This window comes from Neomonachus schauinslandi, chromosome 1, assembly GCF_002201575.2.
Source record: "Neomonachus schauinslandi chromosome 1, ASM220157v2, whole genome shotgun sequence".
Taxonomy (NCBI): domain Eukaryota; kingdom Metazoa; phylum Chordata; class Mammalia; order Carnivora; family Phocidae; genus Neomonachus; species Neomonachus schauinslandi.
The window spans coordinates 66,911,515-66,936,189 of NC_058403.1; the positions used below are offsets into that span (position 1 = coordinate 66,911,515).

The window sequence follows — 24,675 nt, forward strand, 5'->3', positions numbered from 1 at the left end:
AGATATTTGAGCCAGTTAGTAAAGCTGGGAGATTCCTCATAAAAAAATAATCTAGATTTCTACCTTTTCTTTAAAAATTCATACTGCCTAACACTGGATCCACTTAGCAATCACTAGCTGTAGCTGAGTACTTCTGCTCTTGTGAGATGGTATACCCCCCCAGCTGCTGGGTTTTTCTTGAACTTTCTCTTCAAACCCACCTGGGGGATAGATCTGCTGCCAGCTCATAGCTTCTGCACAGGTTGCAAAGCACTACACAAATATAACATTTTGAAAAGCTCAAGTTTTAAAAACTATACAGTATTACTTAAAAACTTGGCTAGCTTGATTAGCTTTTACAACATAATTTTCTTTGAGGCAATGACCTCAACAAAAGATTCCTTAAACCTGATTTAACAGTCCAGCACCAAATGCAGAACGCAAACGAGACGTACAATTTTCAAGTTTTTGGTTATTCTGGTAATTTTTTGCCAGTGCAAAATAAGGTAAAAGGGAGAAGATGCCCAAACTCTTCTTGTTAAAAACAAACGTTTATGGCGGCAATCTGAAGAAAACAAAAGTTAAGTCTTGAATGCACCAAGCCTGATAATTAGTTCTCTCCCAAACGCACTTCTAAAATGCAAAGCATACTCTCAGCATGCACTCACACATATCTGCACACACACATCAAGTCACGTCTTACAAATTCCCGAAGTGCACCAGGATTTCACTTCAGACTTGAAAAGGGTCCTCTTTCTGGAAAATGCAGACAACTTAGTAATATGCTTTATTTTATCCGTGATGCATAACAGCTTGTAACAAGAGGTGCCTGACTAGGGCTTCTTGAGACGAGTAAGTATAAAACATTATTGAACCCTCTTCCCTGAAGAAACGAGAATACATTTTATCTGTATTTCATAGGAGCAGGGGGTTGGGGATGATTTCTTCAGGCCGCCCCATCATCGTCAAGACTCCCAATGAGACCAGTTATTGCTGCATTCACTGTGCAGGCCAGTTGTCAGAAGGCTGAATATACTGGTATTCTTATCAATTTATATATTTTTAATTAAGCTATCTCATACTCCAGATTCATGCTTAAAAATAAAGTTATACTGAAAAAGCTACAGTACCTAAAAGACCGTTTTGGCAGAGGAGAAGGTAATCTAAGAGATAGTTCCTTCTCCCACGTATTAACAATTTTCGAATGAATATTAATCCATGCTTTAGAAATGCCACTCATTGTACTGTGGGACACACCTGTTTAAAAGCAATTTATAGGTAATAATTTTTAACTTTCCTTGACTTTGCTGGCATATTTTAGCAATGCTCACGATGCATGTCAATCATCTCACTCTTACAGTGTGAAATGAGAATCTTCGAGCTCATTGGGATAATGTTGACTATACTTCTATGGCATCTTTTATGTTTTTATTATGTCATTATGCTACTATTTATGTTATTTTACCAACCTCAAATAGGACAGAGAAGCCTTGTGAAATGGTTTTCATAAAGGGCAAGACTAAGACATGTTACCATGGTGACTCCACCACCGCGGAGGCCAAGTTGCAGGCCTCTGAAAGGTCGGGCCTGCATGGCCTTCTGCCTCGCCAGCTAATCAACTGCTATCTCTGTAACAGAGAAAACCATCCACACTGTTTCCCACATCTGCAGGTAGGGTTGTGTGTGTGTGGGGGTTTTTTTTAAGATTTTATTTATGTATTTGACAGAGAGACAGCGAGAGAGGGAACACAAGCAGGGGGAGTGGGAGAGGCAGAAGCAGGTTTCCCGTCCTGCGGAGCGGAGAGCCCCATGCAGGGCTCGATCCCAGGACCCCAGGATCATGATCTGGGCCGAAGGCAGACGCTTAACGACTGAGCCACCCAGGCGTCCCTGCAGGTAGGGTTTTTGTAACGATTTATGCTCGAGCGTTATAAAAAAAAAAAAAAAATCACTGGGTCTAAAGTACAGAGCATATCAAGTATACCATATACATTTCTTTCAGACTGTTTTTTGAAAAATCACACAGTCAGGGGTGCCTGGCTGGCTCGGTCAGTGGAGCATGTGACTCTTGATCTCAGGATCGTGAGTTCAAGCCCCAAGCTGGGTGTGGAGGATACTTAACAAAATTTTTTAAAAAGTAAAAAAAAAAAAAAAAAAAAAAAAATCACACAGTCATGCACATATGAGATCAAGTATATGAAAACCCAATTGACTGAAATCAAGAGAATGGCAAAACAGGGGTGCCTGGGTGGCTCAGTCGGTTAAGCGGCTGCCTTCGGCTCAGGTCATGATCCCAAGGTCCTGGGATCGAGCCCCGCATTGGGCTCCCCGCTCAGCGGGAAGCCTGCTTCTCCCTCTCCCACTCCCTCTACTTGTGTTCCCTCTCTCCTGTCTCTCTGTCAGATAAATAAATAAAATCTTAAAAAAAAAAAAAAAAGAGAGAATGGCAAAATAACATCACACTGAACATCTACAGCTACACTACTACGGCAACCTCCAGTCACATGCAGCTATTTAAATTACACTACATGAAATTAAAATTTAGTTTCTCAGTCTCACTAACCTTATTTCAAGGGTTCAATGTTTTCACATATAGCTAGTAGCTACTGTACTGAACAGTGCAGATACAAACATTTCTACCATTGCAGAAAGTTCTACTAGACAGTGCTGGGAAAGAGCAAATACCCAAAAGACAAATGCTGGTAACCAAAAAGTTACCTTTCTTTGGCGTGGAATAAACAGTCTAAATAAGCACCTTACTGCATTTCATTTTCAAACCATGGATGAGAAGAGTTTTGAATGCCAGAATTCACTTGCTGGTAATTGTCCACTGACAATACACCTCAGCAGCACAGTTCTGTGACACAGAGCTTTGCTTCCCCATGTGATTCTTTAATTCAAACTGATGCCTTGTAACCAAAGCTGAAACCATAAATCTCATGGCCTTATTTGGGAAACTACTATTTCACACCCAAGGTATCCATTTTTTCCTTCCTTCACTCTCATTCCTTCTCCATGATAGTTTCCTAATGTCAAGGGTCAAGATCTTTGCTAATCTCAGGACTGCAAGGAACCAGATTTGGCTCTAAACAGGCTTCCTTCGATTTGTAAATAGCAGCAATACATAGATTAAGATACTACCCAATAGTATAGAAATGTCTAATGCTTGAAGATGATGCATTCCAACAAGAAGTTTCTTTGTCAGAAATTTCATTATCAAAAAATAGGAGCAATGTAGGCAACCCCGCTGATGTATCCAGAACATCAATTACAAGAGGGAAGGGGACTTTAGCATAATATATAAAAAGACTAACTGAACTATAAAATGCTCTGGAGAACCTAAGGTCTGGAAGCTCTGGGGCAGAGGAAAAGGAAGAAGCCAACAGTACTCAAGCCTGAAAGGACTGGGAGTCTCCAGGGCAGTCTGCAATGAGTTAGGCGGGGGCAGCTTTGGCCCCCGCTCCTCCTCCCCGGAGTGAGATCCCACCCAAAATGAAAATAACTGTGCAGCCTTCCGGGGCGTTTGCCTAATGTAACTGTTCCCTCTTGTGCTGGAGTTGACAACTGGGAATGGTGGATGTCAGAGTTAGCCCTTGGGGTGAGAGAGCAGAAGAAAAGGTCCTGAGAAGCTTCAAGTGTAGGGGTGTCTGTGGGGCAGGGTCACTGCGGGGAGGAGAGCCCGGAGGAGAAAAAGATTAACGTTAAAGACAAATGAAACCAATTTCCTGATTTTGTTGCACTTGGAACCTCTTCAATGATTAATTGACAAAGAGGGCTATGTTCTGTAGAAAGTGGTGGTAATGCTGGCTTGCACGGTTTAAGATATTGGATTGTTTCTTGTTTTAACACGACTGACTTAATTATCAAAGAACAGTACCGTCAGAGTATAATACATTTTGAACAAATGAGTTCCAATGGAGGATTTCAAGGGCTACAAAAGCACTGAGACAATGCGAGAAAGAAGCAACATGGGAGGGCAGAAGTGAACTTACGAAAATCTAAATATTTTTCAGTATTTCGAAATAAAAATCTTTATACATAGCTCAAGAAAATGTTGGAAAGAGACAGAAAAACACTGAGGGGAAAACAGGCATTCTGATTTTGCCCGAATCCCCTATGCTCAGTACAGGCAAAGGCAGAATGAACCACCTAGCTCTGAGCAAAGTACCACTATCTTCAAGTGCCCATTACGAACAGCTGTGGAAGTGGCCATACAGTATGGCTGCCTTTGTCTAGGACTTGTCTCAAGTTTGACAGTGTCTGACTCATGATCAAATAATGAGGTTTCCTACCTTTAGGAGAGGTGCTAATTTTAAAAGTGAAGGTGATGCAGATCCACCTACAGAAATATTTAAAATAGAAAGTACGGGAATAGATGGAATTGGGTGGAGAATCTAAGACATTCGGCATTCCGGGGGCAAAAGATACTGACTGTATCCCAATGGCCTTTGCTAAGACGAAATGTCACTATGGAAAGGCGTACTAGAAGACAGAGCGGCAGGGTTCCGGGTCCAAGTACAGAACGCGAGGGGGACCCTGTACCACCGACGCAGCACCTGAGCTCCTCATGTGATTGATGGGGCTAAGAAGGTGCCCTTCCTGCCTCAGGGAAACGCCGTGTTCACAGGCGGCCACGTGGAACAGCAAGAAGCACGTGCGCCACAGGAAACACTAATGGGAGAAGCAACCTCGAGAGGTGACAGAGAGCACGCGCATGCTGTGAAGCCAGCAGAGAAGACAAACCTGTAATGCAACCAAAATAGGATGATGAGTGTGGGAGTGAGGGTGTCACTTTACTTAGTATTTTAGTTTCTGCAAGAGTGAAAAAGAAGAGAAGAGGAAGAAAAAGCGAACTGTTCATCTATGAAAGAAGGAACATTCCTTCTGAGGTGAAACTGCTTTACAAGGGCTTTCAGAAGCTGCTCAGCAAAAGCTGCATGCTAGAGACCTTGATTTCTGAATACGGCTGCCTTGTTTCCACAAACCCTTCTCATTTCTTCTTCACAAAAACTCCATGACATAAGCAGGACAGATACTTGCATTACAGATGAGAAAAACAAGGCCCAGAATGTTGAAGCATTCTGTCCTGAGCTTTAGGATAAGTGTCAAAGTCAACACTCATCAACTCCTCACATGAGTTATGGGTGCTAAGCTTCCAGGTTCTATAATACTGAGTTCTAATTACCTAGAAAATAATAAAGCTGTCCAAGGAAGGTGACATTTCTTGATAAATCCCAGGAAGAGAAGTGTCTGCACAGTACTTCCTCAGGTGGGAATGACCTCCTACTCAATCAGCCTGGTGGCTCTGGCCGGGCACCATGAAGCACATGCCCAGGATATAGCCCTTCCCAGGACCCACCCCAAAGTGAAGCAGCTGGATTCTTCATCCTCGCTCTTAAAAACAAGCAAACGAAAGTCAGTTTTGCTTCTTTAATGCTGTGCCTTCTGCTCTCCCTCTGCCTTCAAGGTGAGCCTCCCAGGCTTCCTCTGACAAGCGCATGAGTCCCAGCTCAGCAGACACTGTATCTTGGAAAAAGCTCCAGAAACTCTACAGTGCCTTTACTTTAACAGTGTTGAGGGAACCCTAAGGCTTTCATTCTTTAAGAATGAAACCACGGCTCTTGGACTTGAAAAGAATGATGAGAGCTGGTTAGGCTTCAAGTTAATTAAGTAGAAATATGATAAGCTTTCTGGGTAATTCTGTTCCAAATACTCCATAAGTCCCAACAGGAAAACGGTCTTGGAATGTTCAAGGAGAAAGGCTAGTCAACTAGACAGGTTCATCACAGAGCCACGGGAGCACCGGACTAAGAGAGGAGCAAGCGGGCAACGTGCCGCAGACGAGCGTCCCGAGCCCACAGCTCGTGTGGGCGCTTCACATACAGATAGATGACCGATCTGAGAATCCTACCTCAGCAAGCATGTGGCACGACAGAACTGCTTTCAAGGCATGTGTTGCTCGGTCTGAGACAGGGGCTTTCCACTCCGTATGGGATAGAGAAAGCCCGGGCAGCACACAAAAATAAGGTTGTGTTCATCCCACAATTTAAATGGTGAGAGGGAAGCTCTGATACAGAGGGAAGACTTTGGAATCAAAAGTCCATTCCCAACTCTGCTTATTTAGTCACTTTGTTTCTCTAGCTTCGGAACTCTAATTGGAGGCTGCAACCTACCTCAAGGGACAGTTGTCAAGAGTGAATGACCACAATATATCTTAATAAAGCCTTCTGTAAACTGTAATGCATCAAACAGACAAAGATCAGTATAAAGAAACTGGAGGTTACTTTCTTAAACACTGATTGCAAGCTTTTTGTAAGCATCTCACTGAGAAGTTGACAAGAATGGCAGATTAAGTGTCACAAAGCCCAGCAGCATGCCAAAAAGTGGTGGGAAACAGCTGACTGGTAGAATCAGGAGAACTCACAGAACATTCTGGAAGAATGCAGGAAAACATCCCTTTCTCCACTGGTGGCAGAGATTGAGGAAGATAGGAGAGAAGGCTCAGCATTCCAGGGTACAGCTTTATTTTATACAAACTGTCACTCGTAGACTGTAGAGGGTATTCATTGCACTTGGGCTAAAGTCACAGTGAGAGTCCAGCAACTTCTTTCTCAACTACTGCCCATGTTGGTGACCAGGGACTTCTGCTCAGAACATGGTGATCTTCCATTGAGAACTGTGACGAGGATTTGGGTGGCTTCTTCTAAGAGGGTTGGGCCAGGAAAGGGACAATGGCTCATTTGAGTATCTACGAATCTGGGGATCTGCTTAGCTACTTTTGGACAAAGGAAGAATATCTGCGCTACGAACTCCTGTGTTTTTGAAGGGGGGTCATAGTGAGGGATAGAAAGTGGCATTTTCCACTGCAGTTCACTTTGGAAAAAGCAGTCTTGTTTCAGCTCAATCAGGAGACAAAGGACAGACTCAAACAGAGTGTGAGGAGAAAAAAGCCCATAGCAGTCTGATGTGGCAGCAGCGTGGCCAGCCTGGCTAAGAGATGGAGAAGGAGCCAGTTCAAGCCTGGGAGACAGGTGGGAAAACTGGAAAGGAAAGAGGTCAGCTAGAATTGCTGATTCCCACACCCTACCTCCCACCCTGAGCCTGTCATTTTTGTCAGAAGCTTTACTACGCTCATATAGGTGCGCTCTTTAGAAGGAAAAAAGTGGGAAGGTTATTTGCTATGCTTAGTTAAGAAAAAGCTTTTCAACAAAGAGACCACATTATTTCTTTAATAACCTACCAATCAAGATGTCACACTAACTGATGGGTGAGTCCTTTTATATCATAATAGAAAACTGTCTCGTCACCTTCTGGTTCTTTTTTTAAAGATTTTATTTATTTATTTTGACAGAGCCAGAGATAGCGAGAGCAGGAACACAAGCAGGGGGAGTGGGAGAGGGAGAAGCAGGCTTCCTGCCAAGCAGGGAGCCTGATGCGGGGCTCAATCCCAGGACCCCGGGATCATGACCTGAGCCGAAGGCAGATGCCTAATGACTGAGCCACCCAGGTGCCCCAATAAATAAAATCTTAAAAAAAAAAAAAAAGTTAGCTATTGATGACCTGGGGTGAGCCGGGAGGGGATCTTACTATGTACACAAAATAAAGAAAGAGTTTTATTCAAAGAAAAGGGGAACTAGGAGAAAAGAACTATGATCCCTGAACAGCAGAAACACTGAATCCTAATTATGTGAGAAAGGAGCAAGTCAACTAATTAATAGGGTGTATGGGAAAAGAGGACCCAAGAGGCGGCAGAAAGACAACACAATTAATTGCACCACATTCTTAAGAAAATAATATGTCAATGATAGTGGAAACTGGGTAAGTTTGGTTGCAGAGAAACAATTTTGAATATGCAAATGTAACAAGTGTACAACTTACTGCAGAGCTCAAATATGACACTATATATGAACCATCTGAAATGGTTAAATCTATGCATCTGTCAGGTAGTATGGTTACTGAGGACAATGGCCAGGTCCATGTACCTCTCTGTAATCCACACAGTTAATAGCTTTTAAACCAAGCAGTCTTAATGATCACCCAGGAAATCCTGGCAAATGTTGCTAACAGTAATATGGCAAACAGAACTGCTTGATGTGAATTATAAGCATTTTAGATTTACCTGTTACCCCTTTGCCAGAAGGCTAACAAGGAGAAAAGGAGGAGAGTGATCACTTAGGCAGAAGAGAGGAGGAAAACGCAGAGGCCATAAATAATCTATCAGCCAGAGGAATAGCACCTGGACAATTAATATCTGATTGTTTAGGCAAAGCGATTACACACCCTGTAGTTGACAATACCCTGTCTTCATGTACCTAACATCTAATTACTGAAAGTACATAATTACCTATTTAAGAATATGGATGAGTTACTATCAGAAAAAAAATTTAGGTCACTTGAGACTATCAGGAAGTTAATGAGTTGCTGGTTAAAACAATGGAACTGTTGGGGGAGTTGGGAATATTAATTCAGTCCAGAGCAGTCCTCTTTATAGGACCAGCAGAAACAAACTTCTTTCCAAGAAATGAGATCACTTTTTAAAAAGTATGTGATTAAACGAACAAAGGAAAAAAGGGACAAACTAAAAAACAGAGTCTTAACTATAGAGAACAGATGGTTATCAGAGAAGGGATGGGTGAAAGAGGTGAAGGGGATTAAGAATATACTTATCACAATGAGCACTGAGTAATGTATAGAATCGTTGAATCACTATATTGTATACTTGAAACTAATATAATACTGTATATTAACTATACTACACTGGAATTAAAGTAAAATTTTTAAAAAGTAAGTGATTGTTTTGACATTCTTCTTACATGTAAAGGTTAGATATCTTCGAGATGTGAGAGGTTAAAAAAAAGCCTTTGGATCAGCAAATTTCATACGAATGTAACAAAAATAATAAATGAGCTTAATCAGCTTTGGTTAAAAACTCATTAGCCACGTGCATTTTTCTGTATGTATATTATACGCCAATAAAAAGTTAAAAAGAAAAACCTCATTAGTTGAAATACAAATGAAACTGTCAAAATAAATCCTGAAAAACAAAATGTTTTGACAGGGGTTTTGAAAGAATAGAACACAAAGAAAACACCAGAATAATGCTAATGGATAAGCACATTTCATGAGTCCCAAAGATTCCAATACTGCTGGTGACTGGGACCAAAAAACTGAAAAATGAATCCTCCTGGTGGCTACAGGTACTCTATTCAAGGTGACATTAACAAGAAATAAATAAAACTTTTAAAAAGCAAAAAACATACAGGAAAACAATCCCCTTCTCCGATACTAGAAAATGAAAGCTTAGCTGTGGATTCATACCGACAGTAATGCTGGCTTTCTCCCAGCAACACCGGGCCTGCCTGGGTACCTATCGCCCCAGGCCCCCTGCAGAGTACTTCCCTTCCAGAACCACTAGACGCAGCACATTTGGGAATTCCATTAATCCTGGTGGGTGGGGTGGAAACAAGTTTGTTTCTCCTCGTCCTATAAAGAGGACTGCTCTGGACTGAATTAATATTCCCAACTCCGTCAACAGTTCCACTGTAAGGATGCAGATGTCCAGTTTCGTATGCTGAATACAAACAAGATACCCCCAAAATATAACTAAACTGCAGACCACATCCATATTATCCGAATCTCTATGGGAACTAAGATTGCAGGACTTTATCATTTAACCAGTCTTCTCTTTAACAACACTGCAAATTTGGAGTTATGTTTCCCACCAGTAACCCAGTTCCTACAGCGAATATGCATTTTATTTGGGCTATACTGATGTGACACAGAGTTCCATCTGTAGCCATAACACACACGAAACAGAAAAGTTGACTAGCATTGACTAGCATTGCTGGCATTACTTAATTTTAGTCTATGTAAACACTTACCTCTTTGACGCTATGTGTTACTGCCCATATCAGAAAAACTCTTGACATCACCTGGAAAGAAGTCAGGACAACAGAAGATGGAACAATTCCTGAAAGAAATTTTAGGATGGGTAAATAAATGTATATTGTACTAAGTTTCAACATGTAATACATTTTCTGAACCATTCAATTTTACTGTTTAGACATGAAACCATCTTGGGCAACTGAAACTTTATATAAACTGTTTTTCAATACAGTCAATATTAAAAACTTTTTTCCTTCAGGGATGCCTGGGTGGCTCAATCGGTTAAGTGTCTGCCTTCAGCTGAGGGTCCTGGGATCGAGCCCTGCATCGGGCTCCCTGCTCATCGGGAAGCCTGCTTCTCCCTCTGCCTGCAGCTCCCCCTGCTTGTGCACTCTCTCTCTCTTTCCTGACAAATAAATAAAATCTTAAAAAAAAATAAAACAAAAAACCCCCCCAAAACTCCAAATTTTTCCCTCCAAAACTCTAATATTGCTTCCCCCCCAAAACAATAATATTGTTAATGCCAACAGTATATCATGGAATCTAGGTACCCTTTTTTTTTTTTTTTTTTTTTTAAATTTTTTTTTTTTTGAGAGGGGGGCCAAAAGAGGGGGGGGGGGCGGGGGGGGGGGGAGAAGCAGGCCCCCCACTGAGCAGGGAACCCGACGTGGGGCTTGATCCCAGGACTCTGAGATCATGACCTGAGCCGAAGGCAGACGCTTAACCGACTGAACCTCCCAGGTGCCCCTCTAGGTACCTTTCTTAAAGCCTTTCAAAATCACTGGCCAAGTGCAATATATTTTACATTTATCATATAGAGAAAACAAAACCATCGCTTAACCACTAAAATTAGACACTGAAAGGTCATTTTATACTATGGGTTTCAAAAATGAATAGGCACCTATAAAAGGGAAATCAACTGTATTTGTATCTAATGAACATTAGCAACTCCTGCATATCATATGTACTATCTATACTGTATATTGATGTATTATCTAATGGTTAAATTATCTTTTAAAATTCACTTGAATATTTTGCCAATAAGCATACAAAAATCAAAGTTTATTATCTTTATAAATCATTCTCACCTTGTTCATTACAATAAACATTGGTATAATTATCATTCCAATGTCCTGAAGTTATAACACTGGAATCATTAGTTATTTTAGATAACCATTAAGTTCTGCTAAGTTTAAATTTCTTTGGCCTCTCCTTTGAATTCCTACAATCACAACCCCTATGGAGAAACCAGCCACCACCATTACAAAAAACTCTTGCCTCCATTAGGTCATCTTAAACCCAGCAATAAGCCATTATCTGTAAGCCTCATTTTCTCATTGTAACTTTATACTGGTAAGGAACTGCTACTAAAATAAAATCTGGAAGCAGAATTATGGGTACCCAATCTAGCAGCTCCTCCATCCTCACCTCTTTGCTATTTCTCACTGGTCTTACTACTAGCAGCAACTACACTTACCAACTTCCTGGACATTTCAGGTTGCATGTGGGCCATTCCATACCTGCCAGGAGCCCTCATCATGGCTGCACATCTTCCTTCCACTCTAAAACTAACCTCTTCTTCATCTACTGGACTATCCTAGACCAATTTTCATCCTTCCAAGCCTTCTAAAACACACTCAGACTTCTGAACATTTATAAAACAGAGAAACAACTTGCCAAAAGACTGTGTACAAATCAGAGATAGTATTGTCTCTATGGGTGTGGCTATGAAAGGAAATCACTTCATATCTCATTAAGAAAAAGAGATGCAAGATCCTGTTAGAATGTGTTTCTTGAAGATGATTTGGGCTTCAAAGAGGGACAGTTTAGTTCCCAAAAGCAAGTAACATGGACATGTCAAGCAATGCTTGCCATATAAAGACACTCAATAAATCTTTGTAGAATGAATGAAAGAAAAATAAATGCATGGACATGTAGCCCAATGGAATACAGTTGAGAGTCTAGAAATAAATCCTTACATTTATAGTTACTTGACTTTTTTTTTTTTTTAAAGATTTTATTTATTTATTTGACAGAGAGAGACACAGCGAGAGAGGGAACACAAGCAGGGGGAGTGGGAGAGGGAGAAGCAGGCTTCCTGGCCAAGCAGGGAGCCCGATGCGGGGCTCGATCCCAGGACTCTGGGATCATGACCTGAGCCGAAGGCAGATGCTTAACGACTGAGCCACCCAGGCGCCCGTTACTTGACTTTCAACAAGGATGTCAAGACAATTCAATGGGAAAATAACTGTCTTTTTTTTTTTTTTTTTAAGATTTTATTTATTTGACAGAAACACAGTGAGAGAGTGAACACAAGCAGGCGGAGTGGGAGAGGGAGAGGGAGCCCGATGTGGGACTCGTTCCCAGGACCCCGGGACCATGACCTGAGCCCAAGGCAGACGCTTAACGACTGAGCCACCCAGGCGCCCCTGTCTTTTCAACAAATGGTGCTGGGACAACTGGATAGCTGTATACAAAAGAATAGAGTTAGAACACTTCCTTATATCAAATACAAAAAAATTAACTCAAAATAGATTAAAAACCAAAATGGAAGAGTTAAAACTGTAACACTCTTAGAAGAAAATATAAATGGGAGGGACAAGAGTCCAAGATGGCAGAGGAGTAGGAGACCTTAATTTCATCTGGTCCCAGGAATTCAGCTAGACAGCTATCAAATCATTCTGAACACCTGCAAACTCAAACGGGGATCTAAGAAAAGAATAGCTGTAACTCTACAAATAGAAAAGCGACCACTTTCTGCAAGGTAGGAGGTGTGAAGTGAATCCCAGGTGATACATGGGAAGATTAATCGCAGGGGTGGGGGGTCAGAGCCTCCATCAGCCGGCTACCAGCAAGTGATAGAGCAGCAGAGCACAAAATCGGAACTTTTAGAGGTCTGCTCTAGTGAGGGATGTTGCTCAGGTGCCTAAGTGAGGGTGCAGTGTTAGCCGGGACAGTGTGGTCTCAGGACCCTTAGGGTCACAGAAAGACCAGGGGTGCCTGAGTGCAGCAGAGCTCCCAGGTATCAGAGCGGAGAAGCCGGCTGCCGAGATGGAGCCGAGGCGTGGGCTCTCAGCTCAGGGTTGCCATAAACAGTGATCTGCGGCACAGTCAGGCCACTGCTCCTCCAGCAGGGACCCAACAAGTGGGAGATCCGGGGAGACGCCCCTTCCTCCCCAGGGAGGCGCAGCGTGGGAGCGCATGCACAGATCTGCTAGGTTTGGAGACTCCACACGGGGTCGTGTGCCAGAGATAGAAACGCTCTGTCACAGGCCGGGTGAGCACGGAGAGCGGCCGGAGACTGGGGAGATGGGAGTGATTGACTGCTTTTCTCTGGGGGCTCACTGAGGAGCGGGGCCCCGAGTTCTCGGCTCCTCCAGGGCCAGAGATAGGGGGGCCGCCATTTTCATTCTTGTCCTCTAATGCTGCGTGGAAAGCTTTCAGGGAACAAAAGCCACGTAGAGCAAACCAAACCGGAAGAGATTACTTAGCCCAGACGGGCAAGGGCAGTACAATTCCGCCCCGGGCAAAGACATTTGAGAACCACTGCAACAGGACCCTCCCCCAGAAGATCAGCAAGAATATCCAGCCAAGACCAAGTTTACCCATCAAAGAGAACTGCAAAACTCCAGCGCTAGGGGAATACAGCACATAGAATATATATTAAAAAAAAAAAAAAAAAGTAGGAAGGGAAAAATGAAGGGAGTGGAATCGGAGGGGGAGACGAACCATGAGAGACTATGGACTCTGAGAAACAAACTGAGGGTGCTAGAGGGGAGGGGGTGGGGGGATGGGTTAGCCTGGTGATGGGTATTAAGGAGGGCACGTACTGAATGGAGCACTGGGTGTTATACGCAAACAATGAATCATGGAACACTACATCAAAAACTAATGACGTAATGTATGGTGACTAACATAACACAATAAAATAAAATAAAATAAGAAAAACAAAACAAAACAACCCACAAATAATTCATGGCTTTTTTCCTATGATTCTTTAGTCTTTCAAAGTTAACTTTTTTCTTTCCTTTTCAACCAATTTCTTATTTTATCGACTTTTTTTAAATCTTAATTTTCATTTTTACAGTTATAGGCTATCCCTTCATTGTATTTAGCCTGATTTTTGTTTATATTTATAAGTTTTTCTTTCTTTACAATTTTGGGATGCAGTTTTCTTCTAACAGACCAAAATACACCCAAAATCTAGTGTATGACTCTGTTCTATTCATCTGTCTGATCATATTCTTTTTGTTTTTTCTTCCTCCTTTTTTGTTTTGTTTTGTTAAAATCTTTTTGAATTTTCATCTTTACAGTTACATTCTATCCTTTCAATGTACTTAATTTTATTTTTGTATATATACATTTTTCTTTCTTTACTATTTTAAGATATAGTTTCTTCTAACAAATTGACAAAAACCACTCAGGAGATAGTGTATTGCTCTGTTCGGTTCACCTGTTTGTTTATATCCCTTCCTTTTTGTTGTTGTTGGATTTTTTTCCTCTTTTGTTTTTTCTTGCCTTTTAATTTCAATTTTTACAGTTACATTCTATTCTTTCATTGTATTTAATTTTATTTTTGTACATATATAAGTTTTTCTTCTTTACAATTTTGGGATCTAGTTTTCTAAAAAACAGACCAAAATACGTACATAATCCAGTGTATTGCTCTATTCTGCTCACCTGTCTGATTATATTTTTTTTTTCTTTAATTTTTTTTCCTGGTTTCGGGTCTCTCCTGATTTGTTTAGTGTATTATTTCTCTGGGGTTGTTGTTGCCATTTTATTTTGTTCTCTCATTCATCTGTTGTTCTCTGGACAGAATGACAAGATAGAAAAACTCACCTCAAAAAAGAGAACAAGAGGCAGTACTGACTGCCAGGGACCTAATCAGTATGGATATAAGTCAGATATTGGAACTAGAGTTCAGAATAACGATTATAAAGATACTAGCTGGGCTTGAAAAAAGCATAGAAGACACTAGAGAATCCCTTTGTGGAGAAATAAAAGAACTAAAATCTAACCAAGTTGAAATCAAAAAGGCTATTAATGAGATGCAATAAAAAATGGATGCTCTAACTGCTAGGATAAATGAAGCAGGAGAGAGAATTAGTGATATAGAAGACAAAATGATGGAGAATAAAGAAGCTGAGAAAAAGAGAGATAAACAACTACTGGATCATGAGGGGAGAATTTGAGAGATAAGTGATGCCATAAAGCGAAACAGTATTAGAATAACTGGGATCACAGAAGAAGAGGAAAGACAGAGAGGGGCAGAAGGTATGTATATTGAGGCAAATTATAGCAGAGAACTTCCCAATCTGGGGAACGACAGGCATCAAAGTCCAGGAGGCAGAGAGAACCCCTGTCAAAATCAATAAAAACAGTTCAACACCCTGATACACACTAATGAAACTTACAAATCTCAGAGACAAAGAGAAAATACTGAAAGCAGGTGGGGACAAGAGATCTGTAACCTACAACAGGAGAAACATTTAGATTGGCAGCAGACCTATCCACAGAGACCTAGCAGGCCAGAAAGGACTGGCATGATATATTCAGGGTGCTAAATGAAAAAAAAAAAATAGCCAAGAATACTTTATCCAGCTAGGACATCATTCGAAATAGAAGGGGTGATAAAAAGCTCTGAGGGCAAAGAGAAACTTAAAGAATCTGTGACGACCAAACCAGCCCTACAAGAAATATTACAGGAAATATTAAGGAAAGAAAGAGCCCAAAAGTAACATAGACCAGAAAGGAACAGAGACAATATACAGTAACAGTCACTTTACAGGTAATACAAATGGCACTAAATTCATATCTTTCAATAGTTACCCTGAATGTAAATGAGCTAAATACCCCAATCAAAAGACACAGGCTATCAGATTAGATAAAAAAGCAAGACCCATCAATAAGCTGTCTGCAAGAGACTCATTTTAGACCCACAGACACCTCCAGATTTAAAGTGAGGGGGTGGAAAACCATTTATTATGCTAATGGACATCACAGGAAAGCTGAGGTGGCAATCCTTATATCAGACAAATTAGATTTTAAACCAAAGACTGTAATAAGAGATGAGGAAAGACACTATATCATAATTAAAGGGTCTATTCACAAGAAGATCGAACAATTATAAATATTTATGCCCCTAACATGGGAGCAGCCAATTAATAACAGAATTAAAGAAACACACTGATAATAATACAATAATAATAGGGGACTTTAACACCCCTCTCACTACAATGGACAGATTATCTAAGCTGAAGATCAACAAGGAAATAAGGGCTTTTTTTTTTTTTTAAGATTTTATTTTTTGACAGAGAGACAGACAGTGGGATAGGGAACACAAGCAGGGAGAGTGGAAGAGGGAGAAGCTGGCTTCCTGCTGAGCAGGGAGCCCAGTGTGGGACTTGATCCCAGGACCCTGGGATCATGACCTGAGCCGAAGGCAGACGCTTAACGACTGAGCCACCCAGGCGCCCACAAATAAGGGCTTTGAATGACACACTGGGCCAGAGGGACTTCACAGATATATTCTGAACATTCCATCCTAAAGCAACAGAATACACATTCTTGAGTGCACATGGAACATTCTCCAGAATAGATCACATACTGGGTCACAAATCAGGTCTCAAGCATTATCAAAAGATTGGGATCATTCCCTGCATATTTTCAGACCACAATGCTTTGAAACTGGATCTCAATCAAAAGAGGAAATTTGGAAAGAACTCAAATACATGGAGGCTAAAGAGCATCCTACTAAAGATTGAATGGGTCAACCAGGAAATAAAAGAAGAATTAAAAAAAATGCAGGGCGCCTGGGTGGCTCAGTCGTTGGGCATCTGCCTTTGGCTCAGGTTATAATCCCAGGATCCTGGGATCGAGCCCCGCTTCGGGCTCCCTGCTCCGCGGGAAGCCTGCTTCTCCCTCTCCCACTCGCCCTGCTTGTGTTCCCTCTCTCGCTGTGTCTCTCTCCGTCAAATAAATTAAAAAAAAAAAAAATTTTTTTTTAAATTCATAGAAACAAATGATAATGAAAACACAACTGTTCAAAAGTCTTTGGGATGCAGCAAAAGTGGTCCTAAGAGGAAAGTATATAGCAATACAAGCCTTTCTCAAGAAACAGGAAAGGTCTCAAATACACAACTTAACCTTACACCTAAAAAACCTGGAGAAAGAACAGCAAATAAAGCCTAAATCCAGCAGCAGAAAAGAAATAATAAAAGATGAGAGCAGAAATCAATGAAATAGAAACCAAAAGAACAGTAGAACAGATCAACTAAACTAGGAGCTGGTTCTTGGAAAGAATTAGTAAGACTGATAATCCCCTAGCCACACTTAATAAAAAGAAAAGAGAAAGGACCCAAATAAATAAAATCATGAATGAAAGAGGAGAGATCACAACCAACACCGAAGAAATACTATTATAAGAACATATTATGAGCAACTATGTGGAAACAAATAGGCAATCTGGAAGAAATGGATCAATTCCTAGAGATGTATAAACTACCAAAACTGAAACAGGAAGAAATAGAAAACCTGCAAAGACCCATAACCAGCAAGGAAACTGGAGCAGTAATCAAAAATCTCCCAATAAACAAGAGTCCAGGTTCGGATGGCTTCCCAGGGGATTTCCACCAAACATTTAAAGAAGAATTAATACCTATTCTTCTGAAGCTGTTTCAAAAAATAGAAATGGAAGGAAAACTTCCAAACTTTTTCTATGAGGCCAGCATTACCTGATCCCCAAACCAAAGACTCCACCAAAAGGGAGAATTACAGACCAATATCCCTGATGAATATGGATGCAAAAATTCTCACCAGAATCTAGCCAATAGGATCCAACAGTACATTAAAAGGATTATTCACCACAACCAAGTGGGATTTATTCCAGGGCTGCAAGGATGGTTCAACATCCGCAAATCAATGTGATACAATACATTAATAAAAGAAAAGGACAAGAACCATATGATCCTCTCAATAGATGCAGAAAAAGCATTTGACAAAGTACAGCATCCTTTCTTGATTAAAACTCTTCACAGTGTAGGGACAGAGGGAACATACCTCAATATCATAAAAGCCATTTATGAAAAGCCTACAGCGAATATCATTCTCAATGTGGAAAAACTGAGAGCTTGTTCCCTAAGGTCAGGAACACGACAGGGATGTCCACTATCACCACTGCTGTTCAACATAGTCCTAGAAGTCCTGGCCGTAGCAATCAGACAACAAAAAGAAATAAAAGGCATCTGAAATGGCAAAAAAGAAGTCAAACTTTCACTCTTTGCAGATGACATGATTCTCTATGTGGAAAACCCAAAAGACTCCACCCAAAAATTGCTAGAACTCATACAGGAATTCAGCAAAGTGGCAGGATATAAAATCAACACAGAGAAATCAGTTGCATTTCTATACACTAGCAATGAGACAGAAGAAAGAGAAAGTAAGGAGTCAATCCCATTTACAATTGCACCCAAAACCGTAAGAGAGCTAGGAATAAACCTAACCAAAGAGGTAAAGGATCTGTACTCAGAAAACTATAGAACACTCATGAAAAAAACTGATGAAGACACAATGAAATGGAAAAATGTTCCATGCTCATGGACTGGAAGAACAAATACTGTTAAAATGTCTATGCTACCTAGAGCAATCTACAAATTCAATGCAATCCCTATCAAAATACCATCAACTTTTTTCACAGAGCTGGAACAAATCATCCTAAAATCTGTATGGAACCAGAAAAGGCCCCAAATAGCCAAAGGAATGTTGAAAAAGAAAACCAAAACTGGTGGCATCACAAAGCCAGACTTCAAGATCTATTACAAAGCTGTAATCATCAAGACAGTATGGTACTGGCACAAAAACAGACAAAGATCAATGGAACAGAATCCAGAATCCAGAAATGGACCCTCAACTCTATGGTCAACTAATCTTCAACAAAGCAGAAAAGAATGTCCAATGGAAAAAAGACAATCTCTTCAACAAATGGTGTTGGGAAAATTGGACAGCCACATGCAGAAGAATGAAACTGGACCATTTCCTTACACCATTCACAAAAATAGACTCAAAATGGATAAAAAGACCTAAATGTGAAACAGGAATCCATCAAAACCCTATAAAAGAACACAGGCAGCAACCTCTTTGACCTTGGCTGCAGCAACTTCTTGCTAGACACATCTCCAAAGGCAAGGGAAACAAAGGCAAAAATGAATATTGGGACTTCATCAAGATAAAAAGCTTTTGCACAGCAAAGGAAACAGTCGACAAAACCAAAAGACAACCAACAGAATGGGAGAAGATATCTGCAAATGTCTTATCAGATAAAGGGCTAGTATCCAAAATTTATAAAGAACTTATCAAACTCAACACCCAGAGAATAAATAATCCAATCAAGAAATGGGCAGAAGACATGAACAGACATTTCTGCAAAGACATCCAAATGGCCAACAGAAACATGAAAAAATGCTCCACATCACTTGGCATCAGGGAAATACAAATCAAAGCCACAATGAGACATCACCTCACACCAGTTAAAATGGCTAAAATTAACAAGTCAGGAAATGACAGATGTTGGTGAGGATGTGGAGAAAGGGGAATCCTCCTACGCTGTTGGTGGGAATGCAAGCTGGTGCAGCCACTCTGGAAAAAAGTATGGAGGTTCCTCAAAAAGTTGAAAATAGAGCTACCCTATGACCCAGCAATTGCACTACGTGGTATTTGCCCCAAAGACACAAATGGAATGATCTGAAGGGGCACCTGCACCCCAATGTTTATAGCAGCAATGTCCACAATAGTCAAACTATGGAAAGAGCCCAGATGTTCACTGACAAATGAATGGATAAAGAAGACACACACACACACACACACAATGGAATATTACTCAGCCATCAAAACCCCCAAAATATTGCCATTTGCAATGAAGTGGATAGAACTAGAGATTATGCTAAGTAAAATAAGTCAATCAGAGAAAGGTAATTATCATATGATCTCACTGATATGTGGAATTTAAGAAACAAAACAGAGGATCATAGGGTAAGAGAAGAAAAAATGAAACAAGACGAAACCAGAGAGGGAGACAAACCATAAGAGACTCAATCTCAGGAAACAAACTGAGGGTTGCTGGAGGGGAGGGGGTGGAGGGATGGGGTAACTGGGTGATGGACATTAAGGAGGGCATGTGATGTAATGAGCACTGGGTATTTTGTAAGACTGATGAATCACAGACCTGTACATCTGAAACCAATAATACATTATATGTTAATTAAAAAAAAGATTATATGGTCAGGTCAAACTCTGACCCTCCTCCCCAGCATTTTAGCAAAGATAAAATTCAAATGATGTCTTTAGTAAAAAATGATCGCCTTCTTTAAAAGATTGCATTAAAGATTAAAAAAAAAAAGAGGAAGAAAACATAAATGTGAATCTTTGTGACCTTGGATTAGGCAATGGTTTATTAGCTATGACACGAAAAGCACAAGAAAACACAGACCTCATCAAAATTAAAAACTTATGGGCTTCAAAGTATACTATCAAAAAAGTTAAAAGACTACATACAGGAGAAAATATCTATGAATTGTATGTAATAAAGGACTTATATCCAAAAAAAAGAATTAAAATTTTTTTTTAAATTAAAAAAATTTTTTTTTTTTAGAGAGAGAGAGAAAGGGAGGAGAGGGGCAGAGGGAGAGAGAGAATCTTAAGCAGGCTCCATGCCCAATGCAGAGACTGACACGGGGCTTAATCTCACAATACTGAGTTCATAACCTAAGCTGAAATCAAGAGTCAGATGCTTAACCAACTGAGCCATCCAAGTGCCCCGAAAATAAAGAATTCTTACAACTCAATAATAAAAGACAAATAACCCAATTAAAAAATAGGCAAGGAATCTGAATAGACACTTCTCCAAAGAAGATATCAAATGGATAATAAAGACATGAAAAGATGCTCAAATCATTAGTCAGCAGGGAAATGCAAATCAAAACCATAATGAGATATACTAGGATGGCTATAATCATCAGATACATTATTACAGAGAATAACAAGTGCTGGCAAGGATGTGGTAATATTCGAGCCCTCATACATTGCCGTTAGGAATATAAAATGGTATAGCTACTCTCTGAGAGTACCTCAAAATGTTACATATGGAATTACCATATGACCCAGCAATTCTATTCCTAGGTATATATGTACGGAAGAGAAACAAAACATATGCCCACGGCGCCTGGGTGGCTTAGTTGGTTGGGCGACTGCCTTCGGCTCAGGTCATGATCCCGGAATGCCGGGATCGAGTCCCACATCGGGCTCCCTGCTCAGCAGGGAGTCTGCTTCTCCCTCTGACCCTCCCCCCTTCTTGGGCTCTCTCTCTCTCTCACTCAAATAATAAAATCTTAAAACAAACAAACAAACAAAAAAAACATATGCCCAAACACTGGCAGTGAATGTTCATAGTGGCATTCATCTTAGCTCCAAACTGGAAACAATCAAAATGTCCAACAACAGATGAGTGGATCAATAGAACGTGGTATACCTACACAATGGAACATTAGAAATAAAGTAAAAAGTAATGAACAATAAATAAAAAGAAATGAAGTACTGATACATAGTATAATATTGATGAACTCTGAAAACATGCTGACTGAAGAAGCCAGTGACAAAAGACCACATGTTACATGATTCGGTTTATATGAAAAGTCAAGAATTGACAAACTATAGAGACAGAAAGTAGATTAGTGGTTAACGGGGGCTAGAAGGTTAGGAGGGAAACTGGGAGCAACAGCTAAAGGGTACTGGGTTTCTTTATGGGCTGATGAAAATATTCTAAAATTGACTGTGGTAATGGTTGCACAACTCTGTGAATACTGAATTATATACTCTAAATGGGTGAAATATATATGTGAATAAAGCTTTTATAAAAAAATAAATATATGAATTAAGCACAAAGCCTGGTGATATAATATGTAATACTGCTAAAGAAGCTAAATCAGTGAGTCAAACATTAAGTGAATATACTTAGCCAGATTATACTGTAGATTACATTACCAGAAAATCTAAAGATCAATAATCAAAGGCTTTCCTAAATGAATTATTAAGCATTTGCTGCTTAAGGAAAGACCACCAGTATTTCTAGTTTCTTTTTTTTAACTCAAAGACTAGCTCATCACATAAAAATATTTTTTTCCCTTTCATTTCTGCTTTCTTCTTTTGCCATTGAAACAATGGGTTAGACTGCTAATGGTCTGACCAGTGCTCCAGGGTTGCTGATATATTTTGGTGGGAATCAAGAAGTCCAGAATCTGGACCTCAGATTTCCAACTACAAAAAACTAATTTTAGGGGGCGCCTGGGTGGCTCAGTTGGTTAAGCGACTGCCTTCGGCTCAGGTCATGATCCTGGAGTCCCTGGATCGAGTCCCGCATCGGGCTCCCTGCTCGGCGGGGAGTCTGCTTCTCCCTCTGACCCTCCTCCCTCTCATGCTCTCTGTATCTCATTCTCTCTGTCTCAAATAAATAAATAAAATCTTTAAAAAAAAAACAAACAAAAAAAAACAAAAACTAATTTTATCCCATTCATGAGCAAAAATCAGGCTCTTGGGAGACTGACTCAGACTAATCAAATCCAGAGGAGTCTAGATAATAAACCAAAATGTCATTTTATTCACTTAAAACAGAAGCACAGCCTTTGTAATAACTGAATGGTTGGGATTTTAGAGACCCTCATCTAGGGGCACTTTTTTCCTCCTATGGAAATCAGAATGCTTGTTAGGAAGTGTGACTTCAATGAAGGGATCTGGTTGTTCTGAGGGATGAATATTGCAATTTGGTGGAATCCTTCTTTACTCTAGAGCTCCCTTTCATAGGGAATATGAAGATTTATATATGTCTTCCGTTTGAAAGTGCTAATCAAAAATTATATTGTTTTTTGCCAAAAACATTTATTCCTTAGGTAGATTTCCCACCAGTCTTTCCTTCTAAGTATACATATATACATTTTTAAAGATTTTATTTATTTATTATGTTGGAGAGAGAGAGAGAGCACATGTGCATGAGCAGAGGGAGTAGCAGGCAGAGGGAGAAGCAGGCTCCCCGCTAAGCAAGGAGCCCGATGCGGGACTTGATCCCAGGACCCTGGGATCATGACCTGAGCCGAAGGCAGATGCTTAACCAACTGAGCCACCCAGGCGTCCCCTCTTCTAAGTATATTTTTAAATACAGTTCAACTTCTATTGTTTATACTCTTTGTAGTTTGTTTTTCTCACTTAAAATTTTGAGAAATTTTCTTACAACATATTCTTCAAAATATTTTAACTTGAGTCATAGTATTCCTTTGAGTGGAATATATCTATTCTCCTTCTGTGAGACATTTAAATTTCTCAAATTTCTTGATATAAAAGAATAAAATACTACAAATAATACTTAAAAAAATTTCTGAGGCTTAGACAAAAATTTTCTTAAAGGATTATTTCCTTGGGATAGTTCCCAGAAGTAGAACTACTAGGTCAAATGCTATGAATGCCTTTAAAGATCTTGAAATACATTGCCAAATTGCTCTCCAAAACATCTGTATTAATATACACTCCCACCAGCAGCATATAGCCTGGCTGCTTTAGCCTACTCCTCAAAGTAAATTTAAATCTTAGTAAGTTAGGGAGTAAAAAGCCAGTAAATTTAAATCTTAATAAGTTAGGGAATAAAAAGCTGATCAATGCTTTCTAATTTGATGCAGATGCAGAGATGTTTCTGGCTTTGCCTGCAGGTGCTCCTAAATTCCCTATTCAGGAAATTGCCTATTTAGTATTTAGGCACCTGAATTTCCCCCAAATGATGCATTCATACCAACACCCAATTGGTTTCTGTGGCATATGTACCTACCTCAACTGGTCACCCAGCAAACAAAAGTTTTGGTTCTAGCCTGACAGCCCACTCTCAAAATGTCTGCTCTACTGGACCAGTCAAAAGGCCAGCGGGAAGAAGGACCCCTTATATAAGGAAAACCATCTGAAGACCAGGATCTCCAAGTTTATCCTTGGAGTTAAGCCAGATGGAATCATCTTTGCCCTGAACAGAACTGATATCATTGAGTTGGGTGTATTGTTATTGTCAGCTGGATTTCATGAAATTAAAAAAGAAATAAAAAAAAGAATCATTATTTGCTGTAGGAATGGTATGCAGTATAACATCCACTCTATCACTCAATGCCCCTTATATTATCCCTAGGTGGGAAGTCTGTTTTAGAAATCAATGCTAAGTAATATTTACGCTTCTCCAATCTGATAGGATTTCTATAACTCAATTGCCCTTTTCTTTTATTATTTTAATTTTAGTGTAGTTAACATACAGTGTTATATTCTCAGTTGCCCTTTTCAACATGGTAGTCAGAAAGTTTCAAGCCAAATCTGAAGCATACTACATTATTATATTTCCTGTAGAAGTTATACAAATCATTGTGGAATGAGGAGTATAGACAGACTGAATCCTCTTTCTTTTCTAGACTTCTTGCAGTCACTCCCAATGTGATTGCATTTATTATGCCATTATCCCTTATTTGAACACAATGACACAGCATGTTAAAACTACCTACACCTCAGATTTTTGGTTGTTGATTACTTAAGTTTGTTGTTTTCAGACAACGAGAGACTCTGTAATCTTATCAGTAAGCCATCACTAGGACAAAATTCATTAAAAAAAGACTTACCAGGCATCTATTATTCATTAATTGAATTCAACAAATATTTTTGGAGTACCTACTTTGTGCCAAGTACTGTTTTCCATGCTGGGGATATAATGGTGAATGAGATATGTCTCTGCCCTCATGAACT

General features: G+C 40.0%; 1 protein-coding gene across 1 annotated transcript in view; it reads right to left on the reverse strand.

Annotated features, from left to right (window-relative positions):
• The window catches only part of HACD2 (3-hydroxyacyl-CoA dehydratase 2), a 114,280-nt gene that overhangs the window by 23,915 nt on the left and 65,690 nt on the right, over nt 1-24,675 (reverse strand). The window contains exon 4 of the mRNA XM_021692498.1: nt 9,861-9,949. Coding sequence (XP_021548173.1) covers nt 9,861-9,949 — 89 coding nt within the window. The remainder of the gene's footprint in view (nt 1-9,860; nt 9,950-24,675) is intronic.